General features: G+C 45.4%; 1 protein-coding gene across 1 annotated transcript in view; it reads right to left on the bottom strand.

Moving 5' to 3' along the window:
- The window catches only part of SLC16A2 (solute carrier family 16 member 2), a 95,836-nt gene extending 77,382 nt beyond the window's left edge, over positions 1-18,454 (bottom strand). The window contains exon 1 of the mRNA XM_082208264.1: positions 17,968-18,454. Coding sequence (XP_082064390.1) covers positions 17,968-18,265 — 298 coding nt within the window. The 5' untranslated portion in view covers positions 18,266-18,454. The remainder of the gene's footprint in view (positions 1-17,967) is intronic.
- Between the last annotated feature and the right edge of the window lie 2,565 nt (positions 18,455-21,019).

Genomic DNA, 21,019 nt, shown 5'->3' with positions numbered 1-21,019 from the left:
TCTCAACACTGGAACTGAACTCACAATCCCGTTGTACAAAAGAACATAAAGGAGCCTGCTGGATCAGACCACCAGCCCATCTAGTCCAGCATCCTGTTCTCACAGGGGCCAGCCAAATGCCCCACAAGCAAGATTTGACCACAAGAGAACTCATCTCTCCAGTAGTTTCCAACAACTGGTCTTCAGAGGCATTGCTGCCTCCACCTGTGGAGGCAGAGCACAGTCACTGTGGCTAACAGACATGCATAGCCATGCATAGCCATAGCCATATGAATGGCTAACAGCCATTCATATATTTATCTAATCTTTTTATAAAGCCATCCAAGTTGGTGGCCATCACATAGTTTAACTATTCACTGCATGAAGGACTTCCTTTTCTCTGTCCTGAATCTTGCAATACTTCTGGTTTCTCTTCAAGGTCCATTAACTTCAGAAACACACCTTTTTTTGCTATTTTTAAGCTCTTGCTTAACAATCAGGGGATGGAAATCTTTGCCAATCCACCACAAATGACCCAGAAACCTACTTACTTATCCTGATCTTCCTTTAGACCACCCCTAATATATAGATATTTTCTTTGCAATTTTCAGTATTTGAGGGAAATGGTTAAAACATTTTATAAGAACTTTAAAGTACTGGACAACCCGCCCCCCCCATTAAAAAAAAACTCATGCCAAAACTAATAAGGCAGATCGAGATAATCCTTTGCCAGACTTTTGCTCGCTAGGGAGTTTTGCTGTATAAACACAGAAAGTAAGAACAATTCTGAAGGAGTTTAAACTGCTTTTAAAGTTGAGTTTTAAAGTGGCTCTTGTACTTATCTTTAATGAATATAAAGATTCACTTTATTAAAGCTGTTTACAGTCTGCCACTGTAGCGTGACCAAGCAATAGAACCCAGGAAGCGGCTATCCAAATCTAAGGTTATTTTCTTAATCTCCATGATCAATTAGGGCAAGACGTAGGTTTGGTCTCCACCTTAAGAAAATCTTCAGCACAGGGCGGTCCAACACGCAGCCCGAGGGCCACATGTGGCCCTCAAGGTCTTCTTTGGAGGACCTTGGCAACATTTGATGCCCCCACCACCACAGCTGCCTCATGCCGCCTTCCGAAAGCCGAGGGTAGATGAGGCTCTGGGCTTTGGGAAGAAGACCTAAGGCTCTGACAGGATGCTAGAGTCTTCCCACATCCTTCCCAAAGTCTAGTTAGCACTACCCCAGCTTTAGGAAGGAGGTAGAAAGGCTTTAAGGGCCCTGCCAGTGCCTCACAGTACAAGGGCTGTGGGAGAGGTGTCAAATTTTGGGCCCACTTCCCCTTCCCTACCTCCATCCCCACGCAACAAAGCAGTGTGTGGCCCGTGGGTTCCATATTGAAATACTCTTGCAGCCCACTTGGTATGAAAAGTTGGACCGTCCTGCTTCAGTACCTCCTCGTCTCCCATATAGGGCAATGGATGCCAGTTACTCCTATGGAGAAAAGAACTGGGTTGCTTGGGAGGTCAAGAAGCAGGTCTCTGGCTCTGAGAAGATCTCACTGGTTCCTAAGTTCCCCATCAATGCTTGCACCCAGGCATAGTTTTTGCAGCTCAGGTGTGTAATCCTACAATCAAAGAAACCTGTGCCAAATCCCACATTGATTTTTAAGTGGGCAGGATTTGAAGGCTCGGAGAATAAATGGATTTGCAGCTAAGCTAGAACTCAACACCACGATGACAAGCCTAATCTTGAGTCAGCCCATTGCTCCATCTAGCTCAGAACTGCCTACTCTGATTGGCAGCAGATTGACCGGGGGGACGGCACAGGACCTTCCCCAGTTCCCCAGTCCTACCTGGAGATGCCAGACAGGATTGAATCTGGAACCCTATTCCATGTGGATCAGAGCTGCAGCCCTCCTCCAAGACAAGGAATGTGGATCAGTGTGTGATCTGACCCTAATGACCAACTGTCTAGCCTTGCAGAAAGGGGTATTAGCTGGGAGGTTACTGACCAGTGGTGCCTGGTGCCCATTAGAACTAGTGGGACAGGAGTCCAGGAACAGCCAAAGCAGTCAAAGGTTCTTGTTTTGTTCCCATCTTCTTCCTCCTTGCTGAGGAAAACGTTGAGGCTAAAGAGGAAGGTGGCAGCCTATGCCACCTCCTGGACAGGATATAAGAAAGAAGACAGGACAGGTGGAGGCTTGCTATGGGACAGACCAAGACTGGCTGAGCTGTGCCCCGTTAGAAACATAAGAAGCTGCTGTCTACACTGACTGGCAGCAGCTGTCCAGGATTTTAGACAGGGAGCTGCTCCCTGACCTACATGGAGATGCCACTGGGAATGAAACCTGGGGTCTTCGACACGCAAGGCAGATGCTCTACCTACTGAGCTACAGCCTTTCCTTGACCATTCATTCTTCCTACAGCCATTCATCCTAATGGGAAATGCTCTTTTTCCATGCCACTTTAACACAGCTGTTTAATAGCTGCTAACTGCTCGTTTATCCCCGTTTGCTCCCTTCCTTTTTCGCCCAGAGCTACAATACGATTTTCTCTCATTTTCTCTCTCACTTCTCTTATTTTCTTTTCAGTTTCAAAGGAAGGCAAGGCTGGGTGGGTTTGGGAAGTGGGGTGGTGAGGAGAGCAAAGGCAGGAAACGCCGCCAAGTAGATGGTGTTTGAAGAATTCAAACACCCCTTGGCATTTAAAGTTCAGAACGTGGTTAGAAAGCCTGTCTTAAGCAGAAGATTCTCCGGGCAATGAACACACCCTCTGGGTGATTTATGGCAAATGCACATTAATGGAGACAGCTAGAGGAACAAAGAAAGGAAGAGTTGGCACAGCACTCCCAACTCCTGCATTGCTTTTCTCAAATTTCACCCACCCACCCCGCTGCCTTGATTACATAACTTTCAGGTCTTCCCAGGGTCATAGTTCTTAAGTGTGCATAAAATGAGTCCTCAAGTATGTTTGCATCACTAGAAAGCTTGCAATTTATAGGATTAGTTTTTATTTTTGTTTCATTTTTTGCTGTTTTCTACCAGCCCAGCACTGAAGAGGTAGAAGTATCCTGAACCCTATTTCTGCACACACACCCACATACAAATCAAGCCCTTCTAGACCTGCTTCAGAAGGAATGGCAACATAGTGATCCAGCAGAAACAAGACACCCCAGGTTCAAACCCTGATATCTCCAGTTGTTGTTGTCGGTAATTTAGTTTTTATTGAGAATTTTTAACGCAACACGGGACATAAACCACAAATCATCAACAAACCCAACCCTGGTACATTTTGGTAGGGTGAAAAAAGAAAGAGAATCAGGGGAGGGAAAGGAGCAAAAGGTACCACACAGTGGCAAGGTAAAAAACAATATCCCTGATAGAAGAATGGAGGCTTTTCACAGACTATTAAAAAATATATGGTACAGTCAAATGAAATCACGGGCAGGATTTGAGATAAAGGCAACAAAATAAAAATGATAAAATAACTGTAACAGAGAAACTTGTAATAAATAAAGATATGATGCAGTCAAAAAGATTTGAGTAAAAGCACTGTGGAGATGGGGTAGGAAGTCAACTATGAAACAATGCAATTATTTGATATTAAGATTATTGTGAAAATGTTTGAAAATGCTAATAAAAAATTATACAGCAAAAAAAATAATATCCCTCCAGTGATCAGGTAATGACTTAGATGTCAAATAAATGACAAACTCAAGCCAAGGACCAGATGTCTTTGGGGAATAACACCAGACCACTGGGGACGGCACGAATCAGGACAGGAGAGGGGCTGACAAATTCAGTAAACGGAAACCAAGTAAATGAAACAAATGACTTAAGATTTGATTCCCCTAAAGGGCTCATTCGCACTTCTGCTTGCCCCGTGCCTAGAAAGCATAGGTCCAAGAGGTTTTCCACTTGTCCTGCCAGTTTCCATGAAAAACCCGTTTACTGCTCAATCAGAACAAACATCAATCAGTTTCTGAGGACTGGGTTTTTTTCAGTGGCAAGCAGCGCTTTATCCGGGGTGCGGGGTGGGAGTGGCAGGACAAGTGGATGTGTTGACATACCCATAGCCGCGTGTTATGCGCTGCAAGATTCTCAACTGCTACCAATTGCCATACCTTGTTCCACCACCCTCCCAGAGAAAAATGAGTGCAATACTTCCAATGGGTTGACAAAAAGGCTGGGTTAGAGGAAAATTATGATTCAGGCCGAAGTGGTGGTGCATGAATGCAGTACAAGTCATATAAGATATTAGTAAGTTATCTCCCATTTGCTTGGAACAGTCTTTACCCACCTGAAAAGATTAGCAGCTAATGCATGTTGTAGTCCAACAGCATCTGGGCGGTACCAAGTTGGAGAAAGGGAGCTTAGGGCACACCCATTTCCACAGCACTTCACAGCAAGCCATCCGAAGGAGGAACTGTGGTCAATCTCTGTGGCGGGATACAGCCGGCTTTACTCAGCTGGGCTTCAAAATGGCTGCTGTCCCAAGCACACTGTGTCATTAGGGTTTCCTCTCTAAGCCAGCAGGACCTCACACAGAAAAGTCCCCAGGCTGGGTTTCGGCCTGCCTCTGGAAAGCCATTCCCTCCCAGCAGAATGTCTCATAATGTCTCTGTTTCTACAAGAATTTCCATTCTCCATCTGCCACTAGCAGCTTTCAGGCTAGCGGTACGCTTACAAGTTATTCAAGGTTAAGGACTCTACTGAGAAGGATGCCTAGCTGAAGTCTGGGCTTCTTCTATAGCGCAATTGTCTGGTGGCGAAGGTAGTTCTGTTGCTGCTGCCTTGGTGCTCCGAATAGTGTGCTCAGGGATGTCTGTAGCTTGGTGACAGAGTAGGGCTGGGAAAGATTCCTTGTCTGAAATACGGTAACTGGAGAGCTGCTGCCTGCAAAAGGCAGTCTTCCCCAGTTTTGGGTCCTCCAGTTGTTGCTAGGATTACAAAGACCACCACCCCTGCCAGCATTGCCAATTGTAAAGGATGATGGGGGTCGTAGTCCAAGAACATATGGGGACCCAAGGCAGATGAATGCTAATGTAGACAATAGTGAGCTAGCTGGGCCAATGGCCTGAAGTGGTATGTGGCTGCTGCCTCCCTCCCTCAGGTAACTGGGGGAAACTGAAGAAGGAGAAGGTGGATGAAACACGCAACCCATTTTTTTGTGTGTGAAATTTCTTTTATTATTATTAGTGTCTGTGTGTGCAAATAAATTGCACACAGAGAGGGGGGAAATGTTGTTTTAAAAAGGGAGCGTATACTTGTTTGAAAAACTGATGCACCCACTCCACAAAGGGATGTGCTACCTTCTCCCAGGGTTCTTTCCAAGCAAATTAATGTTAGGCAGGAGGAAAATTAGAAGGAATGCACAGGAAGGTTTGTAGGTACAATTTCATTCATCTAAATGTAGGTGCCCATACATGCATTCACCTTTCTTCATCCAGCTTTCTTTTCTTTCTCTTTCTCTCTTTCTTTTAAAAAAGGGATAATGTAGTCCAGAAAATGCCTCTGAGGTCATCTTCTATGCTATTTCAGCCAAGACAGGGTTGAACGTAATGAAGTGCACTGGCAAGTGTCCTACACATTTAGCAACTCCAATATCCTGTGCACTTTTGCTCTGTGCCTGATACTTTCTCCAAGCTTATACGAAATTAAATATAATGTTGGATGTGCAACTCTGATTCCAAAGAGGCATCCCTATACTTGACACTGTAATAAAAATCTCTGCCAACATATCCTAGAGGGAAGTTGTTTTCCACACTGCTATGAGAGGCAGACAGTATGCTTCTAACAAAGAGTCCACGGTGCTTAATTGCCTAATGACAACTTTGTTCTAAAGTGCACTGCCAGATCTGCTTAGGCACCCCATCACTGGCTGCATCAGAATTGCATGAGATTTGCTGCATGACACAGCACTTTTGCAGCCCACTGTTGGGATAACAGATTGGCCTCCAAAAACATGGGGAAGTTTACCATCCCTGGATAAGCACTCTGAGCACTTAAGTGTTCAGCCCCACCTTTCCTCATTCTGCGGCCTTGAATAAGGTGTTCACTCCCAGGTGCAGGTCTGCAAAATGGGAATAATGCAGCAACCTGTTTTCACAAAGCCAATATGATACGACAACTTACTCTCAACCACAGTAACATGGCTATCTGTTTTCACAAAGCTAGTGAAGGCAGAATCTGAAAAGCATCTTGCTGACCTGGCTTAGACCTGGGAGAAAGGCGAAGATGGCCAAGGAGCAGGAAGAGAAGACAGCCTCTTAAGGTGCATTTATTGACAGGAAAGCCTTTACAGCAACCAAGGACTATACCATTACCAGCTCCGACTTGCTACTGCTGAGAAGATCCTCTTTCTGTTCCACCAGGTCTCCTTGCAAATCCCTCTTCTGGCCCCGGAGCTGGGGGGCATTAATGCACAGGTTAACTGCACATCATTTCCAAGACCCACTGTGAACTTCAGCCCTGGCATGTGAGAAGAATAGAGGCAGCATGAGTCTAATAAGACATCCACAGCTCCTTGAAAAAGTTATAATCCCGTACAGGATCAAGATTAACAAGTGGCAATATTGAGCAGTTGCTTCAGTTTATCCGATTTCACAAGTGGTGAGCACGCACCCCACTCCATCTTCATGGTGCTGTCTTTTTTTGAAAAAAGGGGGAGGAGCTCTAGCAGAAAGCTAGAGAATGCCACCTGGACACACACACCCCAAGTGCAATGTTATCTAGCTACCAAGACACGAAAAAGTGGCATGAAACTACAGGAGAGGTAGAGTGAAGAGAAGAGAACCTTATGGCACTTTTACAAGTCCCAGCTGGTGGGGGTGGACTTTGCTAGCACTGATGGGCTGGCCTGGGGTCTTAGGATAACTTCACAAAGAGAGTTTGTTGTGGACTCCATGCTTCTCATGCATGCAAGGGCTTGTTTGTTTGTTTGTTTGCTTGTTTGTTTGTTTCTGCAGCATGCACGGAGCATTGTTCTTCTCAGGGTTTCATCCACTTTAATCCAGGTTTGCCATTTCCAGTGTGTGTGTGTTTTTGTGTGTGTGTGTGTTTTAACTTAATGGATTGCCCACAAAAATTGTGAAAGGGGAAAATAATACGGGTCAGCATTTTGATGGGAATGCATTGAAGAAACAGTAAAAAAAACCTCCTTGCATGAGCAGAACAGAGTCCTTGGAGGTTAAGGACTTTTGGAGGTAGAGCTATAGTTCCAATATGAGTCAGAACCCAAGAATTCAGGCCAACATCTCCCTGGCAATGTATGGTTGTTTTGTGTGTGTTCTCATCAGAATTTGCTAGATGTCACCAATAGTTTTTGCTGCTAGTTATTTATTTATTTTCTGAACACTTCTCTGGAGCAAAAACGGTACTCCAAAACAACACAGCTGGTTTTGCAGGAAAAGGCTGCAGTTCAGTGACCGAGCATCTGCTCTGTGTGAAGCTCAATTCCACATGGCATCTTCAGGTAGGGCTGTCTAAAACTCTGGAGAGGCACAGATAAAGTGCGAGACTGGCTACATTATTATCAGATAATGGAGGCATATAACTTGGGTAAGAAAATTGGCTTCCAGGTGGAAAAATCAAAATTAGAAACAGAACTGTTAGAACCTAAAACTAAGATTTTGTCAAAGATGTATAACTTGCTGTTGAAATGGAATACTCAGGATGAAACGGTCAAATCTGCTATGATTAAATGGGCACAAGATGTTGGACATAACATTATGTTTGCTGACTGGGAACAGTTGTGGACCACAGGTATGAAATTCATGGCATGTAATGCCCTAGAAGAGAATATTATGAAAATGATATACAGGTGGTACATGACACCAGTCAAGCTTGCAAAAATCTATCATCTGCCGGATAATAAATGTTGGAAATGTAAAGAAACTGAAGGTACATTCTTTCACCTTTGGTGGATGTGCCCAAGGATTAAGGCTTTCTGGGAGATGATATATAATGAATTGAAAAAGGTATTTAAATATACCTTCTTGAAGAAACCAGAGGCCTTTCTCCTGGGCATAGTCGGCCAATTGGTGCCAAAGAAAGATAGAACTTTTTTTATGTATGCCACAACAGCAGCAAGAATACTCATTGCAAAGTATTGGAAAACACAAGATCTACCCACCCCGGAAGAATGGCAGATGAAGGTGATGGACTATATGGAACTGGCGGAAATGACTGGCAGAATCCGAGACCAGGGAGAAGAGTCGGTGGAAGAAGATTGGAAGAAATTTAAAGACTATCTACAGAAATATTGTAAAATTAATGAATGTTAGAATGATGTTGGATAGAAACTAAGTGGTCTTTAGCTGTAATGCTATAAGAGAATATGTGAAAATGGTTATTAATAGGTAAAAACTTAATGTTATAATATTTTAAAATTGAAGATTAAGATGATTGAAGAGGGGAGGGATTTGCTGAATTAACAATTTGAATTGGAATACAGAAAAGGGAGGCGTGAGGAGGTCCAGGAAATAAGGAAATGAAAATATGTGACGGAAAGACTGAATTGTTTTTAACTATTTTTATTTTGTATTTTTCTTTCTTTTTTCTTTTTCTTTTTCTTTTGTAATTTTTTGAAAATCTCAATAAATATTTTATGGGGGGAAAAATGATGAAGTCATTTGATGGTATTAAAGAAACATTTGGAACAAAAAAAAAAAAACTCTGGAGAGGCACTGCCAGTCAGTGTAGATAATACTGGGCTTGATGGACCAATGATCTGACTCAAACACAAGGCAGCTCTCTAAGCTGAAGAGATGGGAAGAGACAGCAATCCAACTAAAGGGTGTGTTTGGAGTCACAGCAGTACTTGCTTGTCTTCTTCACTACTTCACTTAAAAGGAGTATATTGTTCAGTGTATGTAAACAAATGAACTGCCGGTGTTGTTTTGATAGCCTAGTCCTAAATTTGATCTAAAGGGACCTTGTATTGTGTAAGATCAAAACCTGGAGAACGTGACATTGCAAGAGGTGGCTGAAACACGGATAATCAAAACCCTGTGCGCTGTTATTGTTTGGGTTGGGTCCACACCTTGCATCTGTTGATGTTCTTTAGCATAAGTCCTATTTTTACAGCCATACACTGCGTCCATAAAACTGTGCCGCACGTAGACCATGAGAGAATGGCCCAAGTGTCCAGCCACTCAATCCACTGAGATAGGCAGACTTCAGCCTGAAGGTGCAACACCCAACACACCAAAAGAACAAGGAAAACTCAAGGGTAGCTCACACAGAGTGTCTTGATTAAGGCCATAAAGTGAGTCAGTGCCAGAGAAGGAACTTGCAGTAAATTTCTGACCCATGCTTAGCCTGTGGCAGATTGTCAAAGTAAAATACAACGTTTACTGGAAGTTTAGGCACTAACATGCCCAGTGATATGCTTTTTCAACTCCTCTATATCACAATGAGGTGGTCCCATAAAAATAAAATGTTAGGATATGTCTTTCCTGTAAAGACCGGGGGGATAAGCAGCTTTCAAGAACATATGTTATTAAGACATGGAAGCTGCAATAAAATGCTGCAGTGTACAGTGCTCAGTCAGCCATACCTTATTCCAGGATATTCCATTCCATTCCCTCAATCCCGTTTCTACCCCCTTCCAATCCTCAGCAAGAATTATGTAGCTACTGGGCATGCTCAATTCTGACTGGGATTTCATTTTGTTGTACTTTTGCAAACTGTGGAGACTCTCCAAGCCTCCCAGTACCTACTTCTTGTGGGTATATGGTTCTGTTTTGACCAAATAAGAATGGGCAGTTGGAAAATGAGAAATATATTGCCACACAGGGTTTGCTTCATTCATGTCAAACCAAAGCACTTAAGGAGGCATGCAAAGTTCTCTCCCATCCCTTTTATCAGCAGAACCACCCTGAAAGGTAGAAGTGTGCATGCACACGAAAGCTCATACCAAGAACAAACTTAGTTGGTCTCTAAGGTGCTACTGGATAATTTTTAAAAAAATTTAAAATATATTTCTACTGCGTCAGACCAGCACGAATCTAGAACCCTGCAAGGCAGGCTTTCCTGAAAGACAGACACACTCAACAAGCATCATGGCTGAGGAGGATTTGAACCAAGCCTCCCAGTACTAGTTAAGGATACTCAAGGTCCACATTTTAAAGCAAACTGGCCCAGTCTGTACTTCCCATGCACAGAACAGGGCACGGTTATCTCTTTGTTTCTTATACTTCTCTGAATTTTGCAACACAGTTCTCAGCTCAGAAAATGTACAAAAATGCATACAAAAAAGGAATTTTTCCAGCAATTATTTTAAGTTTGCAGAATGCTGTGGCCACAGGATGGAACAGACCATACTTTAGGCTTTGTTTTCCGTAAGGTAGTCAACATGCATTTTGCTATGCCAGTTTAGGCTGCCGGGGGAGGCCCATGCAATAGATTGCTGGGTCATATTTTTTAAAAAAATCACTCTGCAAAGGTAAACTACATGTAAGGATCTAGAGTACAGTGGTACCTTGGGTTACAGACACTTCAGGTTGCAGACTCCACTAATGCAGAAATAGTACCTCGGGTTAAGAACTTTGCTTCAGGATGAGAACAGAAATCACGCGGCGGTGACGTGGCGGCAGCGGGAGGCCCCATTAGCTAAAGTGGTATGTCAGGTTAAGAAATGTTTCAGGTTAAGAACAGACCTCCGGAACAAATTAAGTTCTTAACCCGAGGTACCACTGTAGTCCTGTCCCCAAAACTTGGGGGGGGGGTGAGCAGAGGATTATTTTGTACAGAGAGGCATTCGAACGTGCAAGCCTCCACCTGCGGTCGAAAGACGTACAGCTCAAACAAAGGCTTAGGACAAAGGGGAGAACAGTCCTTAGCCTCAAGGCAGTATCCTCCAAACAGGACTCTCATTTCAGACCAGGTCAGCTAAGTAACAAGCTGGCAGAAGCAGAAAACTAATGCACACAACTAAATACAACTTTGTTTGAAACCAATGTGTAAAATAATAAGAAGAAGAATCTACCCAAGTGGCTCAGGCATGTGAATTATGTTTCACACTAGAACAGAAGGTTTGAGGGGGGAGGACCTTCCTGAGTGACAGAAGTCTATGAAGCTTTGGGGCTGGAAGGAATGGTGGGAGACTGGCTAAGCAAGAGAGGCCTTGCAAGACAGGAATTGCAGGATTCTTATCGAAGTGAACCTCTAAAGTGAAAATTCAAATAGGTAAAAATAGTTTCTATCCCCCCCAAAACCAAAAAAAGAACGAATGCATATAAAATCCCTCAAAAGCTAGAATAAAAAGGTCCTCTTTAAACTAACAAGCAAGCAAACAAACAAGCCATTTGAAATATGTTTTCATTCAATGACACAATTACAAAAAAACTGTAGTCATTTTGGAACTTTCTAACCACATGACCTCCCTAGGAAGCTATTTCTTCACTGAAGGCATACTAGCTGCTGATTCAAGTAGTCCCTGGGTCCAACTTGCATTCCTAGCTCTGCCACGTTCCAGCAAAGTAAACATGGACAGGACAGCCGGCCTCTGCCCCCTCCCCTTTACCTTGTCCACTTCATTACTAAGCTCTCAAGCAGAGGCCTGTCCGTCTCCTTGGAGTATCTAGCAAGGGGGGTCATTTTATGGGAACTGAACTCGCCTGCCAGTGTTTTAAGGCAATGGGTGAGGTCAGAGCTGTGATTGGTAAATGAGTTTCAATCCCTGGGGTCCTTAAGAGCTATTTACTCCTCCTATTTTGTGAACTTTTCTTGCTTCCAATTTATAATCCAGTCCCCAGATCCTCCCATTTACTACTCTATTTTGCTGCCTGCCAGGTACTTGCAGCAGTTGGCAGGCAGCTATATAATATGTATGTAAGTGTGTGCACTGGGGATCAAGGTAAGTGCAGGAATGACTTGTATTGCTGCCTGCTAACCATGTTGAACTGCACTCAGGACCACTGCTGGGAGAAAGTTTAGGTCTTGCCCTGAGAACCTTAGTGCAGCCTTCCCCAGTGTGGTGTCTTCCAGCTATTTTGGACTACAACTCCCATCAGCCCCAGCCAGCACAGCCATCCTGCGCAGCAATGAAGCCAAAGTATGCATAACTAAAATGATCACATATTCCTCCTGTTTCTCTCCCTCTCCCTTCCACTGCCTCCCATTGTGTTAAATTCAGTATTTTCAGTCACATGGTCAAGCCAAAGCAATCCTTAGGATTCAGCATCACACACATAAGAATACTGCACCACAGATAATGAATACTGAAGAAGTATCTCAATGGTTTGTGGACTCAGATTTTCATTTTATTAAAATGCAGCAGTGGCTGGGATCCAATATGCCTGCATTTGCCCTGCTACAAATGCACTGCACAGTTTTGAGCAAGTTAATTGTTCCTAGTCTCAGTCTCTCCCATACCCAATGTGCAAAATGGGAATAACCACAGCTGACTTTGAAGGTTTATTGTCAGGGAGAGCACAACACAATACTGTTACTCTGCTGGTGGTGCCTGATGGGCTGAAACAAAAACAATTCCATTTTCACTTTAGGAGAATTAAGAGGCAAGCTGACATGACTACATCTTTTTGCCAGAACCTGCGTTGCATCTTTCGGCATTGAGTTCAGCCTTCTTGTAAAAAAAAGTCAACGAACCAAAAGACAGTTAATGACAAAGCTCATTAACTTCTGTTCAAGTTTATTTGGAACAACAGTGTCTGACCTGAATTTCCCGTTATTCCATATAACCTTTACCCTGCTGAACGTGGAGTAAAAGCAGTTTGGGTAGGTGAACCCTGGTGCACTGGTCCACTTTACTCATTACATTTTAGTTGTACAACTACAATGGGACTGTACATCAAAGAATGTAAAGCAGAAATGTGTCAAATGCATTTGCAAACACATGAATCATAGACCTATGTTTCCCCAGGAGCCAGGAGCAGCTCATCCACTATCTCAAAATGCACCATTGATACCCTGTGAAGGCACTTTACAGGCTGGGCTATATTAGTCAGGGTAGTGAAAAAGGCTGCCTCTTTCATCCACCTCTGTTTTAGCCTGTGATGATGAGAGGGCAGAGTTGACATGAAGGGTTTTGTGGGCTATGGTTAAGTCTTGGTACCCTGCATTATCACCACATTAATGGCTGTGCATGCCGACCTGAGAGAGCTGTAATTCTTTGGACTTCTTATTGCTGTTACATATTGAACTGTTTACAACAGGAACTTGATTTAAATATTTATGAATTTTACATGATGTTTAGTAACTGAACTGTTAACTTTTACTTACATACTTATAACTGAGGAGAAGGGAATTGATAAGGAGCAGGATCTATTGGGAAATTAACTAGAGTAAACCAATTGAACAGGAGCTGATGCTCTGGCTCAAGGTACAAATTAGCTGAAAAAAATATTAGGAGTGTTTTGGACTGGAAATTAGTTGGCTTGTATTCTAAATTCTTCTCCATACATGCATGTCAGCATATGCAAATGTGTACCTAAGGGCTTATGTCCCTGAATCATTAAGTAACTTGCAACATCCGTGGTTGCAGCCCAAGCTAATCAAGTCACAATACAGCACGACCAGCATACAATAAACAATCATAAGTGGATAATCAAATGCAAGTTTGGACTAAAATGATGTTTGAAAAGACAGAAGACTGTTGCTTGGGGGAACTATATTCCAAAGGAACTATTGACTCTTGCAAAATTTCCAGTATACTCCTATTGCAACCAGTTCTCTCATGCCCCACTCTCCAAAAAGTAATCAATGCCTAAAAGCATTTCATATTAGAGAAATAAAAATGGAACAATCTGGAAACAAGATTTGGGTTTTGGCTGGGTGGAGCAAGACTTCCAGGAGAAACATGCATTTGCTGCCTTTCAACATGTGAAGCAGCCCAGAATCAAAAAGTGAACCATCTCCACACAGTCACCACTTCCAGCAACCCTACAATCTTTTACAAGTGGACAGCTCCTTTAAATGCATAAAATAAAAAAAGCTTTTGACATAGATGTTAGCTGTAGCTACGATTTCAACAGCGCAGCAACAGAAAAACCTTTTTTTAAAAAACTGTATTTGTCTTTGCAGTGTAAGAACTTCTGGTCTTGGACTACTGCCGAAAAATTGCACACAAAGTGCATGATTTCAGGAAGGTGCAGGATCCAGAACGCCCCTAGGTCATTTGGTGGGATTATATTTCCTATGCTTTGGACTTAGATGTTTAGCATTCACCATCTAGAGCAGCTTGAGAAATATGGGTGCCTTTATTTGTATTGGTGTGTCACCGAACCTCTTGGGCTTGCTGATCAGAAGGTTGGCAGTTCGAATATACACGATGGGGTGAGCTCCCATTGCTCTGTCCCAGCTTCTGCCAACCTAGCAGTTCAAAAGCATAGCAGCGCAAGTAGATATATAGGTACAATTGCAGCAAGAAGGTAAACAGTATTTCCATGTGCTCTGGTTTCTGTCACAGTGTTCAGTTGCGCCAGAAGTGGCTTAGTCATGCTGGCCACATGACCCAGAAAGCTGTCTGTCGACAAACGCCAGCTCCCTCAGCCTGAAAAGTGAGATGAGCGCCACAACCCCATAGTCACCTTTGATTGGACTTAACCATCCAGGGGTCCTTTCCTTTTTTAAAACATTATTATTATTATTATTATTACTATTTATTGTTTTTGTTTCCTGTATACCCTGGTAAATGGTAATACCCTGCTACTACACTTTTGGGTTGTTGAAAAAAGAAAAAGCTAAAAATAATCAAATTTACACTGATGAAATGGTAAGTCCTAGAAGATACTCAAATTCCTCTGGACTGGGATTCCCCAGTGTATCTGTTCACAAAACCCAGTGAAAGATCAAATGGGACTCATTGGTGTCTATTGGGTAGCAGGGGCCTGACCTTCTACAGAACCATAAACTTAGCAGGAAGTTTCTGAACAGAATACATTCAAGTAATGGGGGGGGGGACTATGTCACCTGTGGAGAGTTAAAATCATCTCCACATGACCAGGTAAAGGAGCTTGTTTAAATTGGAAGTACTGGCTTTCTCCCTCTTTTCCAAGGCCATTACAAGGTAACTAATATTAAGTGTGTATGTCAGCAAATGAATTAGTAGCAATTCCTTCTGCACAAAAATAGCAGATTTAACTTGAAAATTACACACATTTAACTTGTGCACATTCAGCTTTACATGCTTGTCAAAATAATTTTTAAAAATTAAAGGGGGGCGCATTCAGGAGAAAAAGACTTTGGGAATCTCATTTGCCATTGAACCCAATGTGTTTTGATTATGCACAATGTTGGCTTTACGCGCTATCTCTCGAACATAACCCCAGCGTAAGTTGAGACTTGTCTGCACTACAAGGTACGTTAGTGGAAAATCAAGCAAGAGGGAATTTCACAAGATCCAAACCTCTGAAAGGAGCAAGCCAAAAATGTCTGAGAATTCCCTGTCAGGGATGGGAAAACCCTGGAACTGCTGCATTTTTGCATAAGCAATTGCTGCCAGTTACATAATTAATAACATATGCATGAGGCACCTTGCATGAAATGGTTCAGTTGCACGTGATACTCAACAGGATTCACTAGGGAGAACTCATCCTGGGAGCAACTGGCACCGCACAGTCCCTCAGCCCTTGCAGACTTTCCCCTTCCAAGTAGAAACAGAATTCTGAAAATAGCCATTTTGATGCAAGAGCTGTGTGTGTATACATTTAAAAATTCATATGCAGAGACAGCCTTCTATGGAGAGCTAGCATTCAGGAGGAGCCACATTCAAAATGCTTTAGAGGGGACATGGGTGGCTACACTCACATGTCTGAGAAATTTGAGACAACTAAGATAAGGTACAGGGAATAGGTGCGTCCCAAGGATAAATTTTCCAAGTTGTCATCCCTGTCCCTTCCCCATTCACAGGGCAAAGGGCTGCATTTTTAAAAGCCTTTCCAGAAGTATGGTAAAATCTCCCAGCCTCAAAACGACACAGTGCAGGCCTAGGGCAGCAAAATTAAGTTTCCCCTGGAGCGGCAATATTGCTTGACCCGGCCTTGTTCACAAGAGTTGTTTGTTTACATACATCAGTGTTAAACTAAATGTTTCCCTATTAAGCGGCGGGGGCGGTGGAGCTATCAACCACCCTGCTGCTGATTCCATTACACACACAAAACCCACCAAAACTACAAGTGAAACATTACAAGAAATCGGAACTCCTGTCCAAGAATCAAGAGCCAGTATAGGAACACCCTAAACAAACTCAGTTTGCTTCCATTCCAAAGTCTTTCACCATCCGGATTTATGGGGTAGTTTCAACATTACGGTTTCAAAGTTTCCTACACTCAGATACATCTGTTGTAGCCTTTGGCAACTTGGTGCTCTTCAGGAAATGCTGTCTGGAGCGAACGGAAGTTCAGGCCCCAACATCTGGAGGGCACAAATGTAACCAGATATGTTAAATGGTGAACAACTTCAGCATTGTAAGTTTAAAACTGTTTTGATGGAGCTAAACAATAAAACTGTTGATAGCACCGCCACCACCATAACAAAACTAAAACACAACAATGATCCAAAGCCATTGTGCACAATTTCTTGTCTTCCTTATTCACAGTAACTGGAACCTACAATTCATCACTGGTACAAAATGATCCTCTTAAGGCAGGTTAGGAAACCTGTAGGATTCCTGTAGGGACAGCATGGCCAATAGTAAGCAGTGATGAGAATTATACTCAAAAACACTGGGAGGGCCACAGGTTCACTGACTCCACCACTATCCCAAGCTCTAGGCCCTCATCTTATCTGGACTTCCGATACCAGCAGATTCTTCCACCACCCCACTTCTCATTTGACATGTCAACCAAGAAAGATTATAGGTACTCAAGGAAGGAACAGTATATTCCAGCCTTCATCAACCTGGTTCACCCCCGAAATGTTGGACTACAGTTCCCATCAGTCCTGACCAGTATGGCTAAGCTCCCATCACGTTTTGGAACCTTGCAGCTGTGCAGGCTATTGCCTGCCATCCCGTTGGCACACGCTGGTCTAAGTAATGTACCTAAAATGTTCTCAATACAAGATGTACAATGAGACTGAGATGGGTGAGTGCCAGGCTGAGCTTCCAGGACTCCTAGAGTCATTCTAGCATTATACATTCGCCACATTTTCTCCCTATAGTTTGGCTTCCAAGCTTCCCTAGGGGAAGGAGGTGTGTAAAGTACCATCTCCAGGTACAGAATACAAATATGATTTGCAGATAGGTAGCACGACTAGAGAAATGAATACTATGATTCCGAAAAATACACTGCTTGCAAGCAATAGGGTTAATTGGCCTGCTCACTAAAGAGGAGGGGAGAGGGAGGTTTTTAAACGTTCAAAATAGGATCAAAATGTGTGTGTGTGTGTGTGTGTGTGTTCCTGTTCTTAATAGGCTGCTGCTAAGGAACCGGGAGGCTCTAAGACTTCCAAGCCGCTCTGATGCTCAGAGAGACCAAAATCGCACATCTCCTCCTCGTGGGTGAATGTATACACTGCCGCTATTATTTACTATCAGGCGCCGGCAGCACGCTCGGCGCTGTACACGTTTCGCTGTTATTTTTGTTGTCATTGCTCGGGGGATTCAGAGTAGCTTTTGCAACTGTGGGAAGTTTTCAAGCAGCGAGGAGCGGTGGCAGGAAACCGGCACCATAGCTGTCAACTTTTCCCTTTTCTTGCGAGGAATCCTATTCGGAATAAGAGAATTTCCCTTTTAAAAGGGAAAAGTTGACAGCTATGACCGGCACTGAGGCGATGGACTCCACACCGCAACCCTAAACCAGGGGTGTTGAGAGGGTGGCCCGCCGATCAAGCTCCCCAGCGGAACTTTTGAAGGAAGCATCCTACCTCCCACCCCCTCCAAAACCCCCACACCTTTTTACTACCATCTACTTCTGGCCCGCCTACCTAGGCTCCCCTAAATCCAGCAGGCCGGAGTGTCAGCGCTGTTAGCTCTCTCCAACCGCGCAGTGGTCTCCCCTAACCCTTGCAGCCGCCCCTTACGGACGCTTACCTGTCTTAAACTTCAGCGAGGGGTCTTCGGCGGCCCCGTCGTCCTGCAGCAAGACGTAGAGCATCCCGAAGGAGTTGTGGATACCGAAGATGGAGCCGTTGCACCAGGTGGCAGCCAGGACCACCACCCAGCCGAAGCCTCCTTCGGGGGGCGTGAAGCCCTGCGCCGCGGCCCCCGGAGGGCCCCCTCTGGCCACCACAGCGCCGCCAGCCGCGGCTTCCCCTCCTTCGCCCTCCTCCCCTTCGTCTTCCAGGGCCCCCTTCTCTGACAGCGCTTGCTCCTGACTCCGCAGTGCCATCGCGCCCGCCGGTCGAGCTCCTCGGATCGGCAAGAGGAGGAGGAGCTGGTGCTGGTGCTTTGGCTGCTAACGCTGTAGCTCGCTTGCAAGCCGGTCCCTCACGCCTCCTCCTGCTCCGCTGCCTGCCTCTCCTCCTCGGTCTCCTCCTCTAGCTTCCCCCGTAGTCATCCCGCCGCCGCCGCCGCCGCCTCCTCCTCCTGCTGCCGCAGCGAGAGGGACCCTCCCCCTCCGCGTCCAGCCCAGACAAGCCTCGCCACGCCCCTCCGCCTTGCCGAGCTGCCTCCCGCTTGGATCAAAACACGCGCGGCTCTGCTTGGAGACGCTCACGGCGGGCGGGCGGGGAGGCAGCGCGTCCGGAACTGTTGTCCCCGCCGCTGCCGCCGCCGCTGCCGCCGCCTTGCACGGCCCCGATTCTCCACCGGAAGCTGCCTCGGGGGTGTCACGTCTCCGTCCTACCGGAGGGTGGTAGGCTGTTTGTGCAAAAGGAAGGAGGCCGCGGAGGATGCGAGCGATGGGGTCGCCCCCCACCCGCTCTGCAAAGGTACCGCTCCGGCGGTTGCAATCCGGGCTCAGCTCAGCTGTCAATCGCCCAGAATGTATTGGTGGGCCTTGCCTCTGAATAGGAAGGGCATAGGAGTGCAGCACCTGCAGCCAATGGGTGGGGGTGTGTTGGGGGCCTTTGTTTTCCTCCAAGGAAACCGAGGGGGAGAGTAATGGCAGCCCTCGCCCACCAGGAGAAACAACAACTGCGCGCACTTGCAGCTCCTCTTAAATCATGCTTGGATTTAGGAGGAAAAATTCGAGCGGCCGCGTCTCGGCTGGGGGGAGGCAGGCGATTCGGGGGCTCTGGAATCGCCCCCTCACTTGTCTAGGTGTCCCGTTTCCCCCTGCCCGCAAGGTTGCGACGTGGTGTGTTCACCGAGGCTTGGCCGACTGCGCCCCCCCCCCATGACAGCAGTGGGTTAGGTTGCTAAATGGGTGAAATGGCGTCTAAAATATAGGTCACCTTATTGTACGGTGAAAAATGCTTGCGCGTGTAAAAAAATGTTTCGCCACCACTACTCAGTGTCGTAGTAGTAGAAAACTGGTCTTGAGCGCGTGATCAGACACGTTTGGAGGAATGGAGAGAGTGTAAGTCCCCAAAAGTGAAGGTGAGCAAAGCAATTCCTGCCCTGCCTGAGCGGATGCATGATTCCCCGCCCCCCACGCCGCCGCCACTCTTCAGCAATGACACACCGGGAAGTAAGCCCTACTGAGCACAGCAGGGCTTACTTTTGAGCAGGTATGGAGAGGATTGCGCTGTTCGGCTTCGCCCCCCGCTGGTCACTAGCACTCTAAACATACTTACCTGGGAGTAAAACCCATTGAATACAACGGGCCTTCCAAATAAACGTACCCAGTCTACATTAAGCCAGCAAGCGAGGATTCCCCACTACCTCTGCCAAGAAATCTGCTTGGCACATATTGGGTCCTCCTCATACAACAAAACAAATTTCAAAGAAGGTGGGACATTTTCAAGAGCTGGGTAGCTTATTTTATCTTTTCTTTTTTAAAAAAGTCTCCTATTGAGTGGGCTCAGTGAAAGAGGAAGGGGAGAAAGATTTAGCAAAATGGCTCCTTCCTACTACCTTCTTTCCTTCCTACCCCCCCCATCAGTAAACAGGTTGATGCCTTTGAGATGGGGGGGGTGTTTCGCAAGCAGTGTGCCCACGCGCATTTACTTCCACAGAAGACCACGTGAAGCTCTCGCATTTTGATCCATCATAATAAATTGTTGTTATATTGTTACTGCTTTTATTTTGTTACTGATTGCTCTTGTGAGATGGCGGCAGCATTTCCCCCCAGGCAACACACACGCCTGCCTTCAGAAGATCCATAAGGATTGAAATCTCATGGGGCAGCAGCTGCTGCTCCAGACCTCCCTGCCCTGTATGTGAGGGCAGCAGCAACCAGAGTCCTTTTCCCCTCTCCCACCAGCAGCAGATGACATTTGGATAAGGAGGCAGAGCGATCTGAATGCTGCCTCCTTGACTCTCAGGTGTCTGCCAGACTCAGACCCTGAGGAGTGGGAGCCAAGAAGGCTGGCTGGTGGTGCTGTGACAGGGAAAGGATGGGCACCCACCCAGTGGGTCAGGGGAAATCGGGATGGCTGTGCCAAGTGTCTCAGCAGTGAACTCTGGTGGTTTAAGGAAGGGGTTGGGGAGCTATAAATGCAAGACCTCTTACCACGCCAGGAAGAAAATAGCTCCCCTCCCCTTGATTTCTGCTGTGAACCTTTGTTGTTTTTTTCTGCTTCCCCTGCGAAACCCCAAAGTCCTGACAGCCCATTGGAAGCAGCTTTCACTTCCCCCTAGGGAGCGAAGGGGCCATGCAGCCCCTCCCCTTGGGATCAGGGAGCGGTACTCCCCCCCCCCACACACACACAAGGAAAAAGCAAAGAGCACTCCTAGAAAGCTTAGCAAAAGGTAAAATAAAATGGAAGCACAACAACCATTTCACTGCTGACCTCACCTAGAAGAGATAGATTTGAGTGTGAGTGTGTCTGTGTGCCTGAAACATTCTCCACCTCTTCACTCACACACAGAGAGAGGTACTCAAACTGACCTTTCTGCTATGGTTTACAAGAAGGCCTAACCAGCACAATGACATCCGAATGGTGGAAGGGCACTGGTGGCAGGAGGCCTCATTAGGGAAAGCATAGCTCAGTTTAAGAACAGTTTTGGTTTAAGAACGGACTTTCGGAACGAATTACCA

The sequence above is a fragment of the Podarcis vaucheri genome (assembly GCF_965113315.1).
Source record: "Podarcis vaucheri genome assembly, chromosome: Z".
Taxonomy (NCBI): domain Eukaryota; kingdom Metazoa; phylum Chordata; class Lepidosauria; order Squamata; family Lacertidae; genus Podarcis; species Podarcis vaucheri.
This window is presented reverse-complemented; position numbering and strand designations above follow the sequence as displayed.